At 33.7% G+C, this 22,638-nt stretch overlaps 2 protein-coding genes across 6 annotated transcripts in view; both read left to right on the plus strand.

Annotated features, from left to right (window-relative positions):
- Positions 1–22,638, plus strand: part of LOC101891444 (phosphatase and actin regulator 4) — a 408,780-nt gene that overhangs the window by 316,524 nt on the left and 69,618 nt on the right. The window lies entirely within an intron of this gene.
- Positions 456–21,301, plus strand: LOC131801261 (uncharacterized). Its single transcript, XM_059119739.1, has 2 exons — positions 456–2,636; positions 21,145–21,301. Exons 1-2 carry the CDS (start codon positions 2,114–2,116, stop codon positions 21,252–21,254), a joined length of 633 nt encoding a protein of 210 aa, XP_058975722.1. The 5' UTR covers positions 456–2,113; the 3' UTR covers positions 21,255–21,301.

The following is a 22,638-nucleotide window of genomic DNA, read 5'->3' on the forward strand; positions in this document are numbered from 1 at the left end:
CATGTGTTCGCTGCTCTTGCTGACAGCAGTTTCGGTTTATTTTATGAAAACGGCAACAAGAATTGGGGTTAGGCTTAATTGGGTTTAAAGTGGTTGAGAGACATGTTGAGATAAAATCTCTATTTACCTATTGGCAAATGAATAGCCTAATTTGCCAATAGGTAAATAGAGATACTGTCAAAATCTGCAACTTAACTTGGCTAAGGATAACAAGGCAAAGAACTGAAATTGACACGCTGCAGGAGTGTATCATGGGCTCACAAAATAATCCATTCTTATGATTTAAAAAGTCCTGAAGGGCATGAAAAAAGTTACAGGAGAATAAGCACTTTTTTGTAAGCTACCTCTTCTTTGACTTAATACAGGGTGAGATAAAAAAAATGCAACAAAGTCAAACGCCATAATTTTTAAAATTTTTGTTTAAATTTCATAGAATAAATGAAAAAATGTCGGAAATAGCATCACATTTTAGAATAAGTTTAGATTTGTTCGAGTTGGTCACCTTTGGCACGAATTATGGCCTTCAAACGGCCAATGAAACCATCACACGCTGCCCGAATGTTGCGGTATTTTGGCCCATTCCCGGCGAAGCGCTTGCTTGAGGTGATCGACACATTGGTATTTTTTAGTGCCAACCTTGGTTTCCAAAATACTCCAGACACAATAGTCCAACGGATTGGTATCCGGAAATTTTGGTGGTCATTGTGCGCTGGAAACAAAGCGAGGTACCTCATTTCGTAACCATTCTTGGGTGGCGCGTGCTGAGTGCGATGGTGCTGAGTAGTTCGTCCTATTGGAATATCCAAGGTCTGCGGCCAAAATGTTTGCGTGCCCAAGGCTCCAGAATATTTTCGCTATAATATTCTGAAGTTTGTCTTGCAGTTTTTTTCATCTCACCCTGTATATTTCATAGAATGAATTTTCCAAATTGAATATTTTATTAAATTCTAATTTATTTAAATTCTAGTTTATTAAATATGAATAGTATTATCAAATTCTAAATTCAAATGGCCTTTGCAGCTGTAATATTAAATAGCTCCAAATTTTATTAAATTCATTACAAAAATGACAACTTATTTAGCCACAAATCCTCTCGAGAGACAAAATAAATTTATTAAATATTTAATTAATTTATTGCCATTGCATTTAAATGGCATTTTCATTTTACAGTTAATCCCCTTAAAAATAATCCCAAAAAATAATAAAAGAAAATATTTCAAAAACAAATAAACATTTATAATTGTTATCTCTGTGTGTATGTGTGTGCGTGTGTGGAAAATCATACAACCGCACTCTGCTCATTACAAATTGAAAACCCAAAGCAAATTTACGAACATTTACAAATTACAGTGACTATACGAGAATTGATGAAAAAATAAACAAAAACTGGTATCTGTTTTTTTTGTGCAACTAAAGTGCTTCAAATATACACATACATACAAATATTAAATAAGATAAAACCACAACTACAAATAAAAATAAAAATAATAATAATAATACGCTTCTTCCATATGGCAATATACCAATAAAAAAAAACAACAAAAATTACAACCTGCAACTCTTTATTTGAAAAGGCATACAAATAAATATCAAATATTAAAACAGCAGCAACACTCCGACACAATTTTCAAATTCCACATATCAATGCCAAAGCAGTGAAATAGCATTGATATCCTCCTGCCTGCAGAAACGCCCAAAATAAAACACCGAAAGCCGAAGGATAAACACAAAGTGGTGCCAGCCAGCCAGCCGCAAGATAAACGAAGCTTCCATTTGAAACAACTACAAATATTGTTAGAAATTGATAGAAAAATAAATAAAAAAAATAGTTACTATTTTGATGCAGATAGTTAAGGGTATTTAAAACTCCAAAAACAACAACAGAAACATCAAAAGCTACATAACACTGAAACCTCCGTGGACCGTAAAAGGATTGTTATAAAAGGAAACTATTTTTGTGACATTTTATTATTCCAAAGAAAAGAAAAAAAAAAATAGCAAAACCCCCTCAGAAAATAACTCATATAAATAATCCCGCCCTAAAACCAACAACAATTGTTATAAAATATAAACAGAAAAAAGTCAAATTAAATATTTTATTGTTATTACATAAATGTTACACTATCAGCAAAACGCCGATTACCCACAAATTTTACCACAAGAACATTCTTCGCCGCCGTCGTCGACAACAACGACAACAACGACAACGACGACACAGTCAACGCTGCCAACTAAAGAACAAGTGGAGCAGCAGCAGCATCCGTCGCCGACGAAGAAAACCACAGCCGTTCTACGAGTCTATTATCGGCGTCTCAATCAAAAAGACGGCACCGATTCAGAAAATACTGGACCCCAAACCATTTCGGCCAAAATGAAAACCCTGGCACCGAACATACGCCGGCGTCGCCGTTGCGATCGACACCATCTGGAGTTGTATCATGGCACGGAGCACAAACATGGCAGCGGCTCGTCGCCCACAACCGAAGTACCGCCAAAATCGAAATCGGCCTCAACATCGCCTATCAATGATTTTGGCATACCCGCACCGCCCATAACACCGCCACCGGCATTTCTGCCCGAGGGCTATCGACGTTCAACGACACCCAACAAGAGTGCTGCAGTCAAGAGGTCTTTAGGTAAGCATGATTGAATGGTTAATGTTGAAACCGTATTAAGGGGATATTTGTTTTTATGAGAGCCTAAAATTTTTTATACCCTCAGCCATATGGCTAGTTAAACCCTCAGCCATATGGCAAGCTGTATACTCAGGCACAGAGAGGGTAAATATCATTTGAAAAGGTCAAAACGTGCCTAGTCGAAATAACGGTTTTAGACAATAGGTCTCTTTGGACCAAATCCGTTCCAGGACATTTGGAGTCGTTCTAGCGATGTCCGTCCGTCTGGCTAGTGCGCACGATAACTCCCGAAGGGAGTATTCAATTTGGTTCCAACTTGGTACATCATAATATTTTTGTCAAACTTAGATCGAGTTCGGAGATGGGCAATATCGGTCCACTCCTTGTGGTACCTCTCCCATAAAAGGTCGAAATTTTCAAAAAGATATTTTCAGCACAGAAAGAGAAACGATTATCCGATTTCGCTATAAATCCTAATATTTGCTACTGTGCTACGTCAGGTGCGAAAATGGTCCAATGGTTGGTTCACTCCATCTAGTACCTCCCCCACAAAGGGTCAATATTTTGAATAATTTCTACTTTTATAAAATGTGATGTAAGAGTCAGATTGTCTTCAAATTTCACACATCCCAATATTATTATCAACGCAAGGACTGTTGTTAAGATGGAATATATCAGTGCGCTCCTTCTGATACCTCTCCCACAAAATGTCGAATTTTTCAAAAAAAAAATTGCAAAGAAAGAGAAACGATAATCCGATTTTGCTCCAAATTCGCAAATACTAATAATTGCGTCAGTGCTAAGTCACGTGCGAAAATTAACAATATCGGTTCACTCCCTCAAGTACCTCCCCCACAAAGTCCAAAAATTTTGAATAATTACAACTCTTGTAAAATGTGATGTAAGAGTCGGAATGCCTTAAAATTCTACACATCCCAATAATATTATTAACCCAAGGTCTGGTGTGAAGATGGAAAAAATTCACGTTCACTCCTTCTGGTACCTCCCCCACAAAAGGTCGAAATTTTGAATATCCATTAAGCTAATGAAACGCGAAATGAATATCCGATTCAATTTAGACTTGGCACATCTGAAAATTTCTATCAACATAGGATCTATTATAAATACGGTAGAGACCGGACCATTCCTTCTGTTACCTTCCCCACAAAGGCTCAACGTTTTGAATAACCAAAACGTTTTTTTTTATTTTATTTTTCTTTGTTTAAAACAAAAGCTACCATACAAGCAGAAGGTAAAAAAATTCTACAAAAAAAAACTTCACAGAATTTGCTCAGAATTCGGACCTACGAGTCGGAAAAAGACGTCAGATTTTGAGCAGACTTGTCGGACGCGTTGTACGTTGGATACTCATTCGGTTGCAACGGTATCTGAAGGATTTAAAATACTTAAAATCAAGATAAAAACGTTGATCGATGTAAGCTATTTAAATATCAATCATTATAAGAAAAAAACATTTTTTTTTTTAAATTTCAAATAATAATTCAAAGCATACGGAATTTATTACAAGCCAGGTATGAGGAATATTTCGAGGCAACAAAAACTGAATAACGAAGCTTATAAATATGGAAACAAGGTATGAAAAAGTTGTAGCGAACGCCATCTACAAATCAATTAGTGTTGAATGCATACTTATAGGCACTACAAATCATAAGTAGTGCATGAAACATAGGCATAGCCACTTGTAGCCACTCCAATTTTTACATGATTTTTAAATAGCTTCAATTATATGTGTGTGTGTGTGTGTCGGAATGGTGTTTCAATTCCAAATATTAATATGTAATCACCGCTCGCCTAAATGTATGCTACAACATTTGATTTCTATAAACCGCAAAAAATTATATACGACCATATCAGTAACGAATTTATGATACGATTTATAAATTAAAATGATTATTAAAAATGATTTACACAAGCATTTAACACTCACATTTTATTTAATTAAATATAAATAAATTCAATTCAATTAAATACGAACAGGTTAAAAAGCAATATATTTTACCGCAATTGAGAGGAGAAAATGTCATTTTATTTAAATTTTGACATTTTAATTACAGTTTCTATGTTGATGTTAACATACATGTGTCACACTTGTTGTATTACATACACATGTACTCCGTTACATAACAACATACAAAATTGCTAAATTAAGTGCATTTTTTAGGAAAATGTTTTTAACGAAAAAGTCAAGTAAACAAAACATATGCATTAATATGAGAATGTGTGAGTTATCTCCCACTGAATTAGCAATTGGTTTTAGGAATTTATGTGTAAAAAAATGAAATTACCATTTGGTCCATGTGGCTCACTGGGTCCAATGGTGATAATGGTTTCGAATATATTTCTAGATATTTACTCTCTTTGTTTTGTTCTTCGTATGTATAATATCTTTAACAGGTCTAGCGAAAAACGTCATAACCTCAACAAATATTACCGAACAATCCTCTACACTTCCCTGAATCCATCCCGAGAAGTATCTCCTCCTCCTTGGAATTTACTTGTACACAGCATTTATTTTCAGTATCCATTCAATTTGTAATAATAGTTTTTTTTTTACAAATCCCCTAGGATACATTCGTGTTAGATTTTTTTGTTGCGAGGAGGAATGTTTTGTTTTCTCGCTTAACATGTGTCACTCAATAGGATATCGACGTTTGTGTATGTACATCTGTCTGTGCACACAACAAAGAAAATAATAAATCATATTAATCTATGTTTTATCTATTTTCGTTATTTACATTCTGTCAATCATGGTTTCAGATACATGCATGTGTATTTTTGCTCGTAATGAAGTGTGTAAATATGTATAACATTTAATTGATACATTCTTGCATTTATGAATGTTTAATAAAAATGACTGTACATTCTTTACAAGATATTTTTATTGACTTATCAATTTTGGCGTCGCCTAGAAGTCTTGTAATAAGTCCACCATTCTATGGAAGGTATTTTATCTTTGTCATTCCGTTTGTAACTCCTTGAAATATTCATGATAGTCCCTACAAAGCAATAATGGAACAGCGTAAAATTCTAAGACAATTTTGCAAAGTCCGCTATCTTTCGAACGAATTGAGATAGAGGGATAAAATTCTGCACACTTGTGTAATTTGTCAGTAGGCAGGTTAAGTTCATGAATGGTCCACATCGGCCCACGTTTTCGTATGGCCCCCTTATAACGGTACCTCCCGATATTCGGTATTTTGATGATTTTAGCGACATTATTCACCCGAATTGTTTCAAATTTCGCATTCGAAGTTTGTAATGGGTACTACAGCCTATGCCTAAGAATTTCGCATGCAAGTACATGTCTTCGCATAGCCCTCATATAACGGTACCTCCCAATATTCGGTATTTTTGATGATTTTTTGTGACATTTTGAACCCGAATTGTTTCAAATTTCGTGTTCGGAATTTGTAATGGGTACTGCGGCAGAAGCATAAAAATTTCGTATTCATGTCCCAGTCTTTGTATAGCCCCCATATAACGGTACCTCCTAATTATCGGTATGTTGATGATTTATCGACATTTTAAACCCGAATTTTTTGAAATTTCGTATTCGAAGTTTGTAATGGGTACCTTAAAATTTCGTTTGCAGGTCCTCGTCATCTTAGAGCCCTTTCATAAAGGTATAATGGTATTTGTTGTAATTTTTTGAAATTTTCCAAGTTCTTTTCAAATAGTGGAGGGCATTAAAAGTTCGGCCCGCCCGAACTTAGCTTCTTTTTTACTTGTTATTTTTTAAAAAAAAATAAAAATTAAAAAATTCAGCCTAGGCGATGACCGAAACGAACGAAAAAGAAACCATTTCTTTATTTTTTCAGTAGGCAGGATATGTTCGTAAATGTGGCATGTCGGTTCTCATTTAGGAATAGTCCCTATATAACAATACCTCGCGATGTTCAGAATTTGCATGATTTAAGCCACGCTTTTAAACAGAATTGTTTAAAATTCGGCACTTAAAGATTTAAAGTTTTGTTATAACCCCCATATTTTGATACTCCCAATATTCGGTATTCTGATGATTTCAGCCACATTTTTCAGGGAAATCGTTTAAAATTCGGTATGTAGAGTTTATAATGGACTCTGTTTTCTGTGACAAAAGGCTGCTGGAATAGGCTTGTTATTTCTTATAGCACTTTTTAGAAGACTTTTTTCAAACTTGCAAAAAAACATCCCCTATAGCAGGAAACCGATACCATCGGCTTAACAGCATTTTGAAAAATTTTACTAGCAAAAATGGAAGTGGACCTAATATTCAATCCCGATACTTTCATATTCAAAGGTGCTCTTTACCTCATGGTGGAGGGTATTCAACTTAACGCATTTTTACTTGTTAAAGTTATTCATAGGTTCTTGGTAGGATTTTTGTAAATAGTTGGGCATGTCCTTGCTAATTTAAGAGCTTAGCAGGTGTTTTGTGTGTAGCTACTGCTGTTAAAATGTATTTAAAACAACCGTTATCTTAGAATGAAGAGATTTCCTGGAAACTATTTTCCAAGACTCGTTTTTAGTCCCCAATCTGCCTGCTACATTTTAGGCCATTATAAGGCAAATATATTTTTTACAGTTTTTGCTTTCTAAAAATTATTTTTGTTTAATTTCAAAAGAAATCTAGTTTTGTCAGCTTAAATTTTTCCAATTTTATTTCCCAGATTTGTAAATAGGCGATTTGAAAAGTATGGAACTGATAAATTAAATATATTTTCCTATTCCAATAATATTATATATTTGTGTATATAAAGTCAAAACCAGACTCAAATAGCAGTACCTTCTCTAAATTTGCAATGTAATTTGGAAATTGTTTACCATTAAATTTCTTATTTACATTTATATTGCAAAAATTCTGTAGTTTATTATTTTCTTTTTTTTATATTTACATCCTCACAAACAAATATTGATATTTTTATGCATCGTCGATTTTAAATTGGTTTCTTCCGCCTGCATTAATATCAAGATATCCGAATACCAAAAGTTTATCTTCATTGAATGTTTTCAATGTCATTCTTCCACTTCATCAAATGCAAAATTTATTATCATCAATCTAGTTATCAATTGCGAAGAGATTGGCAACAACACCAATAACACCAACAACAACATCAGTCAGTTTCCATACACTACTACTACCGCCCACCAACTTCCGGAGATCAAACATACTGACAGATTGCGTTATATTTGTTCGAGTAAATATTCCAGAAATATAAACTACACTCGGCAAATAAATGCAAATGTTTTAAATAAAATCGTCTCGATATGAGCGTGTTCTGTAATTTCTTATATAAAACGTTTGATGGGAAGAAGGTATATAATTTTGAAACTATGAGCTATCTTTTAAAATCTTCACTATGTGCGCCGGTCTAGTGCGGTCGAACGAGTTCCTTATGTAGTTAGGTGGGCTTTGGTTTTTTATGCGTATGTGTGATGTGCAAAATATAAAATCACTCATACGTTTAGGTTGACATAACTCTACTATTTTCACTTGTTTCGTGAATTATTGCCACTTTAATAGTAAAAAAATAAATAAATTGAACTAAAAATATGTACAATATTTTCTTAAAGCATTCAGATTGTCCACATATCCTGTAATTTGTATATAATTGAAAAATAGAAATTTTGTCTTTAATAATTTACAATTTCGTGATTATGATGCGGTAAATTCCTAAACTTTCAATGGCCTATTTTGTAAATACTATAATTTTTTTGCAAGTTTATAACAAATTACAATTTGTATAATTTTTTATATATTGTATTATATTACCAAAAGTAAAAAAAACTCAACCCTACATTAAAATAATAATTATTCGTATTAATCGTTTATAAAATCAGTTATAAATAATAAATCTTTTTAAATAAGTTGAATGATTTTCTTTGTCTTTATTTTATAGACATTAAAGTAGTTGTTTCAAAGCAAAACTTTATGACCGTGTCTTAAAAACTCCCAAAGACATAGGGAACACTTAAGCATTTAACTCAACACCTACGTATGTATATGTACATACCACCTTTCCTCTCTCTGTCGACACCTAGAAAGGCAGGCCGCAAGCCAAGGCAATTGAAAGTGTAATAGAAAAGGATAATGAATCAAACTAATGGATTTGCAGTCTCTCTTTTGTGTGGTAAATAAACAACAACAACAACAACAACAACAACAGCAACATTCATAGATTTCAGGATAATAGCGGTAGGAACATCAATAGAATTTCATTTCAATCAAATCTAAACACAAATCATAATAAAGCGAGGTGCGGTAAAACAAAAGGCCTTTCAGATGCAGAATAGTAAAGGAGAATAGAATATTTCATTTGATAGAAATACAAAATTTATTAATTAATAACCAATATTATTAAGTAATGTGTCCTTACAAATTGTTTCATTGTCAAAATAAATGATATTTGAAAAAATAAGCAAAAAATGTGATATTCTGACAAAAAAGACATAATATTTTTGAAGGCTATGCAGTGATTCAGATTCGTGTTTTATTTGGCCAAAAATTTGGTCACCTTTAAAGGGAACTGTTTTTTTTTCGCATATTGAGGTAGAAAAACTATTAAAAAAAATACATGCATGCATATTATGGCTATGCTCTCTTCAAAAATTTTGATTGAAAAAATTTAGTCGAGGAAACCTAATAAGCTTTTAATTGGCCGGGTAAAGTGGATTTCTCAGAGACAATTTCAAATTTCCCTCTTTCACTAGTTTTATCTATTCTAAAACTAAGAAGGCCACCGGGTGTCTTCATACGTTCAAAATTATTCATTTTACAACCCATAGTCAAAAATGTATACTCATAAATCCATTGAATATACAAACCGAGAGATGGGAAATTGTTTTTTATTCATTCAAATTCGTCAAAGTAAATTATAGAAAAATGCAGATCTGAATAATATTTTTTTTTTACCATGAAAAGAGTAGAGGGACACAGCACATATCAAGGTTCCAATATTTAAACAAAATGGGGGATGTGGTCAGGAGAATCGATTAGTGAATTACTGTGCACCTTGCCTTTACTAACAAGCCTCTATTCTCCTCCTCCTCCTCTGATTATTTAATGTACGAATTACTTTGCAACTTTAAACATTGTTTCATATTTTTCTCCAGGTTAAGGTATTCAAACCAGATTCCCTATGTCATCAAAAGGTGGTTGCAATCTTTTTCATAATTATATGTTATACATGTATTTCCTCCGATATGCGATCCCTTATTGTTGTCATCTTCCGTTTAACATTGAAATGACACGCAAAATGGGGAAATATCCAAATTTCACCTTTAAAAGTCACATAACGGAAAAGACCTGAACCCTTCTTTTTTTAATGGCCCAGTCATGACATGTCACAAACGAGGCTGATTAGAAAGTTAATTTGGTAACATCGAATCACCGCATCCGCAGCATCGTTTACCTTTCGTTCATTTGGGCCGACATTATAACGGTAATCTGCTCTCTTTTCGTAAATGGAAATAATCTACGGCCAATGATGGGCTTAGATTTTGTGTCATCTATAAAATGTCAAATCATTAGCCTAATGGATTTTCAATAATTTTCCATGGGAGAGGCAATGGCTTTGAATTGCAAATAAATTGGGGGAACGCATTCGTGACAGCTTGACATTTTCGGCTAAGCGCATTTAGCTGAAAATCCAATTAAGCTTTGTTTTATTGAAGTTCATTTTATGTATACATATATACCCCATTCAGAGATTGCCTTGTGAATAAGAATTCAAAATTGATCAGATGTGTTGAAAAGGTCAATATTTTTAAATTGTGTTGTGGTTGATTTTTCACTCTTTATATCAAAATAAAAAACTAAACAAGGACTTTTCTAGCCAAAGTAATGGCTATCTTCACAATTATTCGCGCACGGATAGCGACCATCGGCTGTTATGGCGGCCCACACCATCAGCATGGCCGGCGCTTTAGTTCTGGTGGCCAACCGAAGGTGCACATTTTCAGCTGACCTCTTTGGCAAGAAAACACGATCATTTTTTTTTTTTTTGTTTACAAACTGCTGGACAACAAACGTTTTCACATCGGAGAAAACCAAATTCGGCAGTTCACCATTTTCGGCCAAGAGAAGCAACTCTTTAGATCTTTGGGTCTATTTTCTTTACTGAACGGAATATTGCGATGTGTTCAGCTCACGAGCCATTTCTCGGCTCGTGACGCGTTTTTGATCCAGTCGCTTTTTACTTTTTGAACCATTTCAACTCATTCGTTATCAATTTATTCTTTTGGAAATATCAAAAATACCAAACTGTGATTGAAATCCTGAAACATTATTGTGTTTCATTGTTGACCGTAGGGGAGGGCAAAGGTGATCAAAAGAACTCATTAAAACATTCACCCACTTCCTTTTAAAACCTCAACCTTACCACCAGACCCTCCAACTATTATTTTCCATTATTATTTTTTTTTTTAATATTTCTTTCAAATTATCAACAGAAAAAAGGAAATGCTTTCAACCACAAGAATATAAGGATTCGGATAATGTTGATTTACGCTCATTTCCCTTTCGAATGCATTTCCTCTTCCATCAATATTTTTTTTATGCTGAAGCAATTCCTACATTTGTTCCCTGATACACAACCGTTCTGTGGCACCCTACCTCCCTCTCCCCTCCCCCCTCTCTCTTTCCGCCCACTTCAAGCCGAGATAGTAAATATGGCACGTGCTCGTGCATATCCCAAGGACATCATAGATTTCGCCATATTTTGATAAAGAAAAACGGCAAATCATCAACGGCATCATCATTTTATTTCCTCTCCGTCGCGCGCTCCCTCTCTCTCCATCTCTCCTCCCAAATGAATGTTTCTCATATCGGCACGACTACTGCTAGGTATTAACCTTTCTTAGAGTTTATCACGTTATGGCATGTTTGTCTTCTTCTTCTACTTAAGTATCCCTTCATATATTTCTGTCGGCGTTATGGCAGTTCAACAACTGGGTGTGTCGCAAGGCAATGTCAATGTGTCGGAGTGTATGTGTGTGTAAATGGTTAGTTTTTTTTATGAGAATGTATATATATTGCCGATACATATTCTGGTAACGCTGTATGTCTCCCAGAATGGTTTTATTGAAAAGCACTACAATATATGAAATAAATGTCCGCCCCTTCCCCTTATAGGCCAGGTGAACAGGTTCTGCTGCCCTTTCTCATTGCATATGTATGTGTATGTGTCTGTGTTTTTTTTTCCTTTTTGATGTGTATAATAATGAAAGATACTGGATATAATCCCTCCTGGTTTCGGATAGTATTGGGTCCATCTGTAATGATGTTATTTAGTTTCATGCTTCATTAAAACGATCGCTTACAAATTGAAAGTCTTCCTTTGCCCTGCACCTTTTTCGTTCCACCATCCAACCATCCATTCACCTTTGTAATGTGTCGGCTTATCACACATCCACACACACACACACACCCATAATGTACACTTTTTATGAAGATTATCATTCTTTTGTTGACAGCATATCATCGAACCTTAGCGAGCCGCAACAGCAAGTAATGGATTTTTGGTATCTTATATTTGTTTTTGCTGTATCGATATGTGTGTGTGTGTGTGTGTGTGCATCTCCATCTCATGTGATAAATATGTACCGATGGTTATTTGATTTGATGAAATACCCATTATTTATTTGAAGTACATTAAGATAAGCTGTCAAAGTATATTTGAAATGTGTAATTAAATGTATTTCGTATTTGACAAGGAACATAAAAACAAATATGCGGGAGGATTATTTCTCATATCAAGAATGTATAAATAAATATATTCTTAATGATGGGGAAAATATATACACATAAAATCAATTGGAGTAAGAATGGATAAAGGTATGTATCCATTTAATGGACATCAGTATTTTGGAAATATTTTTTTCATAATATTTTCCCAAAAAAAAAACAACTCCCACATTCGAACTTGTCTTAAATAAATAGGAGAGGGGAAAAATTCCTATAAAAAAATTATTTTGGGAAGCGAGTCTTTCCCATATCCCAGGAAAAGGTCAATAATTTTGCAATGAGGTTTGGTATAAGAAAAGAAAATTTACATATATTTAGAATCAAATGCTACTTTGTGGTTTTATCCGATTTTCGAATTGGAAATTTAATGAATAACTTTGATTCTCAAGAAGTTGTTTCTAAGGCCCTTCTCAGGCTACACTTTGACAAAAAATGCAATATTTTGTTAAAAAAAAAAAAACATTTAAATGGCTTATCTGGAAACTACTTATCAAAAAAGCTGATCATTTGGTAATTTTATAAAAGTTTATTAAAAAACAAATAAAACAGTTTTCAAACTGTTGACCCTTTATGGAGGAAATATTGACCAATTCTTGTCTGATTTGGACTATATCGACAATTTCCTATACTTTATGTGAGATATGTGCAAAATTTTGGAAAATGTGGAAATATGCGAGAGATACCAGATATAGCGGACCGAAGTATTCCATTCATTTAATACAAATAAATATTGGTACGTGCAAAATTACAAGAAAATCGAACACTTATATCCATTTTATTCAAAATCATAAATTTCGGTAAATTTCATACTCATATCAGATTTTTGGTTAAAAGAAAGGAAAGAATCGGCGACTTGTTTCGCAAGTTATGACATATAAAAGTATTGCAAAAAAATATTTGGATGTGAAAAATATGAAATTCGTTTTTTTTTTTTTTTTTGAGCGTTTTTTTTTTTCAAAACTTTAATCCTATGACTTTAATCCAGAAGAAATGGTCCGATCTCAACCATCGTTATAACAGATCTTGTGTTGATAGAAATATTGAGATGTGCCAAGTCTGAATGGAATCGGATGTTAATTTCCCGTTTTATGAACTTTATGGGTACTCAAAATGTTGACCCTTTATGGGGGGAGGTACCAGAAGGAGTGTACCGATATATTCCATTATCACAGCAGATCAGATGTGCCAAGTCTGAATTGGATAGGATTTGCAAAGTTGGAGCAAAATCGGATTATCCTTTCCCTTTCTGTGAGTGAATAATTTTCTTTGAAAATGTGGTCATTTTGTGGGAGAGATACCCGAAGGAGTAGACCGATATAGCCCATCTCCGAACTCGATCTATGTTTGATGATATACCATGTTTGGATCAAATCGGGTACTCCCTCAAATTGTTTACATTTTAATTTTACCGATATTTTTCGGTAACTTTAAAAATGAGTTAGAGAATGCCACTACATACTGAAATATAAAATTAATTCTCAATGCATTATAGGCGGGAAATCGGACAATTTTTCACAATGTAACTCAGAAACTTGAACTATGACAAAAATATCTTTTTTAGCTCTTAATTGCCCAGTAAGTTCTGTAGTCTCCAAAAGGATTTTTTTCACTTCTCAGAAATTGAGCTTGTTTTAATTGCACGGCCCAATCAAAAGGGGCTGACATTTTACCAACGAACATTTAATTTTTTCAAAAAGAGAGGGTCAAAGAAAAAGGGCTAATTTAAGACCCAAAAGAGGAATTTATATTTTGCCTAATTTTAGCGAATTTTCGACAAGGGATGCCAAATTTGCAATGAAACAATTTAAGTAACATTTATTTAAATTTTATAAATTATTTAATTATTTTTTGCAGATTTTCCCTGGAATCCTTATTATCTGTTTCTAATTACTTTTGGTAAACAGCTGTCATTAATTAAATCATTCAAATTGTGGCTCATTTTGCTCGAAGTTTTTTTGTTCTTAATTGCATTGGAATATCTCATTTAGAAAACTCATTTACTTAATTATTTACTTTTTATCAAATAGTAATCACACAAAGACAGGGACGTAGCCAAAAATTCAAAATGTTCGGGTTTGTGCAAAAAATAAATTCTAAAAAATACCATTTCATGGTTAATGAGAATATCTGGCCATGAACAGATCGCATTCTAAAATCGCATTGTAAATCTGAGTCTCTAGCTGCAAGTCATCCTTTAGTTGTGCTATATAAAGATGTATTGAAATCAAAGTCAATAAATTGTATTTCTTCTTTATTATGTTTAGACACCTCCATAAGTCCATAAAAACTAAATTATTATTCAATTCCAAAGTATTTTATGTTCCATTCATAAGATCCCTTTTTTCCCTAGGTGACACCTTATTTTACCAAATAATTTTGAATACATTTCCCTTTGAGGGAAAATTTTGATTTTTCGCAATCAATCTTGTTACGAAAGACACACACAGATATCAACTCACAAAGTTTTAATTAAACTATCATAAATTTTCCATACAGCATGAAATGACTTTATCTTTGCTTGGGAAAGGGACAAACACCCATTGGCAACTGGCGTTTCCCTCCATCATCATTATAAGAACAATGTTCTGAGCCTATCGATCATGCTTATAATATCATGTCATGGTAACTTTTGTCTAAGTAAATATTAATGCCTTTAACATATTTTTTGGAAGAGGAGAGCACACACCCCTTGGCTGCCCACCCGCACACACACACACACCCACCATCATCATTATCATGAAACTGGGCTGAAGAAGACTCTGACATTGATAAAGCATCTGCCATAGCAACAGGACGCAAATATCCTTCTTTACTGATAGCAAATGATGTACAATCACAAACACAAACACAAAAACATGGCGTATTGTTACACACACACTCGTACACACGCACACCCTCTCAATAGTATTACAAAGTATTAAAAATAAATTGCCAAAAAAAAGTAAAGCAAGTAATATTCTCGTTTTTTCGTTTGTTCGTAAATAAAGGAAAAGACCATCGAACTATGCAGCAGGAGAGGTAGGGCAAACTCAAAGCCGAGCTGGTGTACTTAAATACCCTATTTTGGCAGGCAGGCTTAAATTGTATGCAACATGGTGGTGGCAAGCCTGAACACTTTGTAAAGTGTCAGAAAAAATAAAACCTCACTTGACAGTCATTTTATGCCAAATGAATTCCAAATAATAACGACCTTTTACTCATTTAACTTGAATAAAATTTCGGAGCTCAGAAAAATCCAAATGGTCTCCGTGGCAATGATGGCACAGCAGCGCCATCCGACTTTAGAGCAATCGTTGCCATCAACAGCTGAGTTTTTTCTTTCTTTTTTTTTTTTCTTTTGCTGGAAACGATTCCAAGAATTTTATTGATAAAGCCACAACGAAGCAGAAAAAGCAGAAGAAGAACATTTGTAAAATATTTAGCTATAAATTTTGTATTATCTTGTTATTCTGTGTGGTAGCACACAGACATGCCAACTGACTCTGTGTTGTCGTTTTCTTATAAATGTTGCATGCAACATACGTACATATCCAGTTGGAGTTTGTCTTTTGGTTGCTGTCGCAGCATCAGGAAGAAGACGAGGACGAAGAAGGAAGGAAAAGAGAGCGAGTAATTGGTTTACGTCATTGCAACTGCTTACAGTGTCATTTGCATCATTTGTTTTCTTTGACACACACACACACACCAACACTATCGCAACAAAGCATCCATGTCGTTTGAAAACTGAATTTTATCACCTCTGGACAAAATCGGAGCAATCGTTTGTACAAATATTTTAAGTGATTCTGATGACTGTTCCAGGACAAAAAAAAATGGAAATTTATTTGCAAAGTGGAATGGGTGTTATTTTTGATTGTTTTATACAATTACGTTCTCTCTAAGTGTATTTCGCTAAAATGTTTACACTTGATTTGTATTTATTTCAATTCTGAGAAGATATTACAAGTTAAATATAAACAAAAGTTACATCGCCCTGAAAAAGTTTTTTTTTTTATAAGAAAGAATTTAACTTAAATGAAATTCTGACGTACAGCGTTTCTGGAAACTGATGGCAGACTTTTCAAGATTAAATAATAATAAATAAAAAATTGATGGAACATTTCTTCAATATCTAAAAAATAACTAACAGCTATAATTTCTTAGGTTTTTTTTAGTTCGTAAGGTAATTTTATTGTTGTAGCTCTGATTTTACAGGTTTATTCAAATAAAATTTAAATAATTAAAATATAAATTATAAATGTAAAAAAATTGCCGGGAAATGATAAATATTTTGGATTCTGCTCTTGTTCAAAAAAAAAAAAAAAAAAAAAAAAAAAAAAACAAGTAAAAAAGCTGTAAGCTCGGCCGAGTTGAACTTTGAATACCCTCCACCATTTGGAATGAATTTGGCAATTTTCAAAAACATAAAATCCGTTAAAAATTCTGTTAAAATCTTAAAAATACCGAATTTAGCTGTTATTTTAGGGTCTATGCGACGACGTGGACCTGCATAGGCAACTTCTGTCATAAGCCATTGCAATATTCAAATGCGAAACTTGAAAAAAATCGATGAATAATGTAGCTCATACCGAATATAGGGAAGAACCATTATATGGGCTATACCAAAACGTGGACCCGCACAGACAATTTTCTGTCATAGGCTGTAGTATTCATTACGAACTTCAAATATCAAATTTCAAACAATTCCGGTGAATAATGTCGTTTAAATCACCAAAATACCGAAAAAAGGGAGGTACCATTATATGATATTTGAGAAAATTATCATTGTACTTCATTTCGTTCGGAAGCTAGAGTGATTTCCACAGACGGACGGACATCGCTAAATCAACAGAGAATTTAATACTGATCAATAATTACATATAATTTGTGGGGTCTAAAATGTAGGCGTTACAAACGGAATGGCAAACTTAATATAACCTCCATACTATGGTGGAGGGTATAATAAACAAAAATGTCCACATATGTTTATAAAATTCTTAATTCTCAGTGGGGATTAAAAACGATCTATAAATTTCAGTTATTTTTACAAAATTTTTAATTTCAGTGGTGTATATTCAAGACTACTCAATTTGGAAGCTATTTAAACCCAAGCCTGTCAAATTTAACGCCTTGTTTTTATTTTCTAAGGACAGTCCTTATCCTTGTTACACATTGCACTTGGGGAGACATAAAGTGTTAAAATATAATATTTATTGTTTGTGTTTAGAGTTGGACAGATTGTCTGTGTGTGTGTGTGTGTATTAGAAACATATCCAACAACAAACAATGATGTAAACCAGTTCATTTTCTTGTCGCAAATTTTCTCTAATGATTTTGTGAAAAACTTGTGAAGCCCAGCTTCAGGCAATTCAGAAGTTAGACAAAGTATTTTTGAGGATATGTCTCTGTCTCTGTGTGTGTGTGTGTGTGTTTTTGTGGTATTTCAAATAATTTAATTTCCACTTTATTTTGTTGTTCATTTGCTACTGAAAATAACCTGGAGTGTGTTATGTCACTTTGTTACAATTGCGGTCACTTAGTTTTGGGAGGAAAGAAACTTTTGGAGAATACATTTTCATTTCAAAATTAAATAAATGGTAAATCAAGATTGTTGCGGAATTATCTGGAAATGATGTGTAATTTGTGTGACATTTACAATTAATTGTGGCATGAAACATGAATTCGTTGACAGCGTTGTTTTTTTTTTTTTCTTGATTTCAATTCAAATCAAGATGTGTAGGAAAAAGTCAAATAACTTTTTTTGGAGGCAATAACGGTCTCAGAGAATTTTATAATCCGCACTGGTTAATTAATACAATACGGCTTTCGTACCTAATAATGGAAGGAAAATTTTTAGTGTGATTTCTTTATATTTGGCTGGAAAACCACAAGTGGCTATCGTTAGAGCACTGCAGCATTTAAATGTGAAGAAATCTTTTGTGTCTCGTACCATCGCTCGTTACCGCGATACCGATTACAGTGATACAGTGGCCGAAAAGGGGCTCGTGAGCTAAACATATCACAAACTCCATTCGCTAAATATTGAAAAATGAGCTCGCGGTAAAGCCATTCCAAAAAGTGCAAAAACTTACACCGCAACGCAGTGTTGCCAATATTTTGAGAGCTAGAAGCGTAATTAAAAACCAGAAAAGCGTAAATGGCGTAAAAACTTTCCTTAAAAAAGCGTAAAAAGCGCTATTTATTTTTTTCTAACCAAAATGGCAAAATTGTCAATAAAACATTTTTTTTTTTAAACTAAATACTGTTTTATTCAAAAATTTAGTTCGCATCTTTTATAAACATTTCATGTATATAAGTGCACACATATTTTTAAAAAATATGATAACTTTTGACAGAGATGTCACATCGCTTAATGACATACCGCGTTTGCATTTGTTCCTGTACAAAATTCAATTGACGCAAAGAATGTTGTATTAAGAATATTTTACATGTGGTTAAAACTTACAGACATATACATTTTTACAAACAATTATGTTCACCTATAAAACCTATAGCTTCAAATGCAGTTGGATTGTCTGCATCAAACTCTTCATTTTGCATTAAGACAGTTTTTAAATAATAGTTTGACTTTTTGTAAACTTCCTGTGTAGAAATTTGTTTACAGACATTTGACGGCAGGTCATATTTGTCACAGCACGTATTCTCTCGACGAAGGCCATATTTAATATGTAAAATAGAATTTACAGAATTTAAGGATAATCTGTTTCTGATTTTCGATTTATATAAATTCATAGCTCTGATTGCTCTTTCTACTTCTGCATTTGAGTATGGGAAGTTAACCAGTCTTATAACGAATTCTGATAAATCTTGGGATTTTACCCTATGGAATCTTTGAACTCATTTACTTCTATCCATATCTATCTATTGTCAATCTTAGTTCCATATTAGAAATGAGTTACATGTAAACAAAAGAAATTCAATGACAGAAATGAAAGACACCTAGAGAATTTGCAGTAAAGAACTTGTGTAGAACTTACCATAATATCAAAATATTCGAATGTATAAACATTGCCACATTTTAAAATCTAAAACCCTCTAAATGCACCAACAGAAAAGATGAAAAGCGTACGCACAGTGCTTTTTTTTCGTTACGCGCTATGCCCACTATTTTGGCGTTTTGGGCGGTCTAAAAAGCACCATAAATAGCGCGAAAAGCACTAAGTTGGCATCGCTGCCGCAACGTAGAGAAAACAGACTCAAAAGAGCTAAAGAGTAGCTTGGCTTGACCGAAAGTGGTCAACTGCCGAATTTGTTTTCTCCGATGAGAAAACATTCGTTGTCCAGCAGTTTGTAACCAAACAAAATTTTCGTGTTTAGTTGCCAAGGAGGTCTGCTGAAAATGTGCACCTTCAGTTGGCCATCAGAACTCAAGCGCTGGCCATGGTGATGGTGTGGGCCGCCTTAACAGCCGATGGTCGCTCTACGCTCGTATTTATCGACCGTTGCATCAAAATAAATGCCGAATATTATCGCGAAAATATTCAGGAGGGTGTATTAAAGCATTGGGCATGCAAACACTTTGGCCGCAGACCTTGGGCATCCAAAGCACCAAAATCTCCGGATACCAATCCGTTGGACTATTGTGTCTGGAGTATTTTGGAAAGCTAGGTTGGCACTAAAAAATACCAAAGATTCGATCACCTCAAGCAAGCGCTTTGCCGGGAATGGGCCAAAATACCGCAGAGCAACATTCGGGTAGCGTGTGACGGTTTCATTGGCCGTTTGAAGGCCATATTTCATGCCAAAGTTGACCAATTCCAAAAAATCTAAACTTATTCTAAAATTGTATGCTATTTCCGACAAGTTTTGCTTTCATTCAATAAAATTAAAAAAATGTAAAAATTAAGGCGTTTGACTTTGTTGCAATTTTTTGTTTCACCCTGTACTTGTGCCCCTTCTTTGTACCCTTTATTTTTTTCTGAAACCTAACCGCATTGACTCACAAAGCTGAGTCCTCCTCTCTCTCTCTGTCTCTACCCCTTGCAGTAAAGTATTTGTTACCTTTTAATACTCTTACCTTAAATTTCGAAAACCTTATTTCACACCTGCACAGGTGTGGATTTTCAGTATCCCTATACAATTGATTAAATTCATTTATTTTCGAAAATTTTGAAATCTTACATAATCTAAATGTGTAATTGTGTCATAAAATCTAGTCTACAAATACAGGATATCAACAGGACAATTACATAGGAACTATATAAAAGAAAGAACCGATGCAGCTTCCTGTTTTAAAGAAAAAATTTTATATTTAAGTCGATTTTTTTACTTCTTTTTTATAGGAAGCACGATTACGGTGTTTTATCTAATATTTTTAAAATGCCCATTAAAAAGTCAAAAACTTAATGTTATCATCTCTTGTGAAAAATACAATCAAAAAATCTGAATTCGAAATCGACTTCGAAAAGTCAACATCAAAAATCAATTTTTAGCTATTTGCCCAATATATAGAGATATTGAAAATTGATTGAAGTAGGGTCGATTTAAGCCATATATATAGAGAGTGAGGAATATTCTATTATCAAACATCTATCTATCTTCATTCATTCTATATTCATTGTGGGGTCTAAAATGATTTTTTCGTGAAGATGATGTGAATCTATGCCAAAAAATATCATAAAAAATTGTTCATCAATTTTAAATCATATCAACGGGTAACCCTTCTCATTTCAATATTTTTTTCCAACTTCAATTAAACGTTCCCTTCATATTTTCTATATCATTATTAATATTCGAACCTTTCTTTCCTTTTTTTCTTTGCAGGTAAGTCTCTTTTGGGTAAAGATGTTAAAATGGATATTGAAAAAAGAAAGTACACAACCTCCGTAAGTAGTTATTTGCTCACCGGCTTACAACAACAAAATTTGGGTTGATGTTTTTAATATCCTCCTCAATTCATTCACCCTCCTTTTCCAATTAATCTTTGACTTGAAAACGGGAAAATAAGAAATTCATGAAAAAAGAAAAGTAGAAAAGTTTCTCTATACACGTGTGTCGTTCGTCATTGAAATTCATCAATTTTTTTCCTCTTCTTCACACATGAATTTCAATACAGTTTTCAATCGTGAAAATTCAGACTGTCACTGGCAGCATAGATGAACTTTTGATTAATTCCATGTAATATTTTTGTGATGTCTCGCATGTGAAAATGATTGCACAACAACAACAAGATTCGGATACTTGGTATTCATGCCTGAAATTAAACGAAATTTATTTCGCAAAAGTTCTTCCAGTAGCTACAAGATGGAGAGTGGGCAGTTTTGGGCAATTCCGATAATGAAAACTTCAATATAGCGAAGATGTCATTGTTTTTCTACAAGTCTTAAGCAGAGCGGCCTTATTTATTATTAATTCCACTCACAATGTTTGGGGACAAAAGTTTTTTTGCTTGTGGGGGTGTGGGATGGTTTCCACAACCTGAAATTAATTTGACCACAAAATGTGGACTTACTCTAATGATGGCCATTAACTGTTATCTTTATGATGGTCATACAAGCGACAATTCCATGCAAGCCAGCAGAAGCATTAAAATTTATGACGGCTTTTCTTGTTGAAATGTTTCCCAAAAAAGACATATTTGGTCTATAACTGTTGCTCTGCAGCGTTCCTTCCTCTCCTTGTTATTTCAGTTTTAGCCTTGGTGAAAAATGACTTTGTTTGTGGTATGAGTACTCAGAGCAAAAGTTTTCCAACAACCAAAACCATCTTCGCGTCTTCCGTCACAAATTGCAATGCAAGTATGATTCCTGCCACTTAGCCATCAGCCAGCCATCCAACGAACGACACAAGACAAGTGTATGACTGAAAGGTTTTGTCTTTTTTCTTTTTTTTTTTTTGCATTGTAACCGTCGTTCATCTTCTTCTTCCTCTTTAGCATCCTCTTGTGTTTCTCTGTGTATTTTGTTTCCTTTTTGAGGTTTAAGAGAGATATTGTTTAATGTCATCACAAGTTTTCCCCCCTCCGTTATCTTATGTATAAATGGTGGCATATGTGTCTGTTTGTTTCGTACTTATGTCAAATGGGTATTTATGTTGGTGTTGGTATGCATGCATGTGTGTGTCTCTGTGTGTGTTTGTGCATTAAAAAGCATTAAAAGTGTTCTTGTGTTAGCACATTAAGGACTACTCGAATGAATTCCGTTTCGCGAGTACCTCTCTGTACATGCAGGCATACTCTTACACATATACATATGTATATATAAAAATATATACAAAAATAATCATAAATAGTAGGACTTTTGGTTGTATTTTGTGTAG

This window comes from Musca domestica, unplaced genomic scaffold (assembly GCF_030504385.1).
Source record: "Musca domestica strain aabys unplaced genomic scaffold, Musca_domestica.polishedcontigs.V.1.1 15, whole genome shotgun sequence".
In the NCBI taxonomy this organism is placed as follows: domain Eukaryota; kingdom Metazoa; phylum Arthropoda; class Insecta; order Diptera; family Muscidae; genus Musca; species Musca domestica.

Coding starts and splice junctions, on each gene's coding strand:
- LOC131801261 (XM_059119739.1), top strand. CDS start 2,114: ATGTTACACTATCAGCAAAACGCCGATTACCCACAAATTTTACCACAA. Junction 2,637..21,144: donor TGCAGTCAAGAGGTCTTTAG/GTAAGCATGATT, acceptor TTTTCTTTGCAG/GTAAGTCTCTTTTGGGTAAA.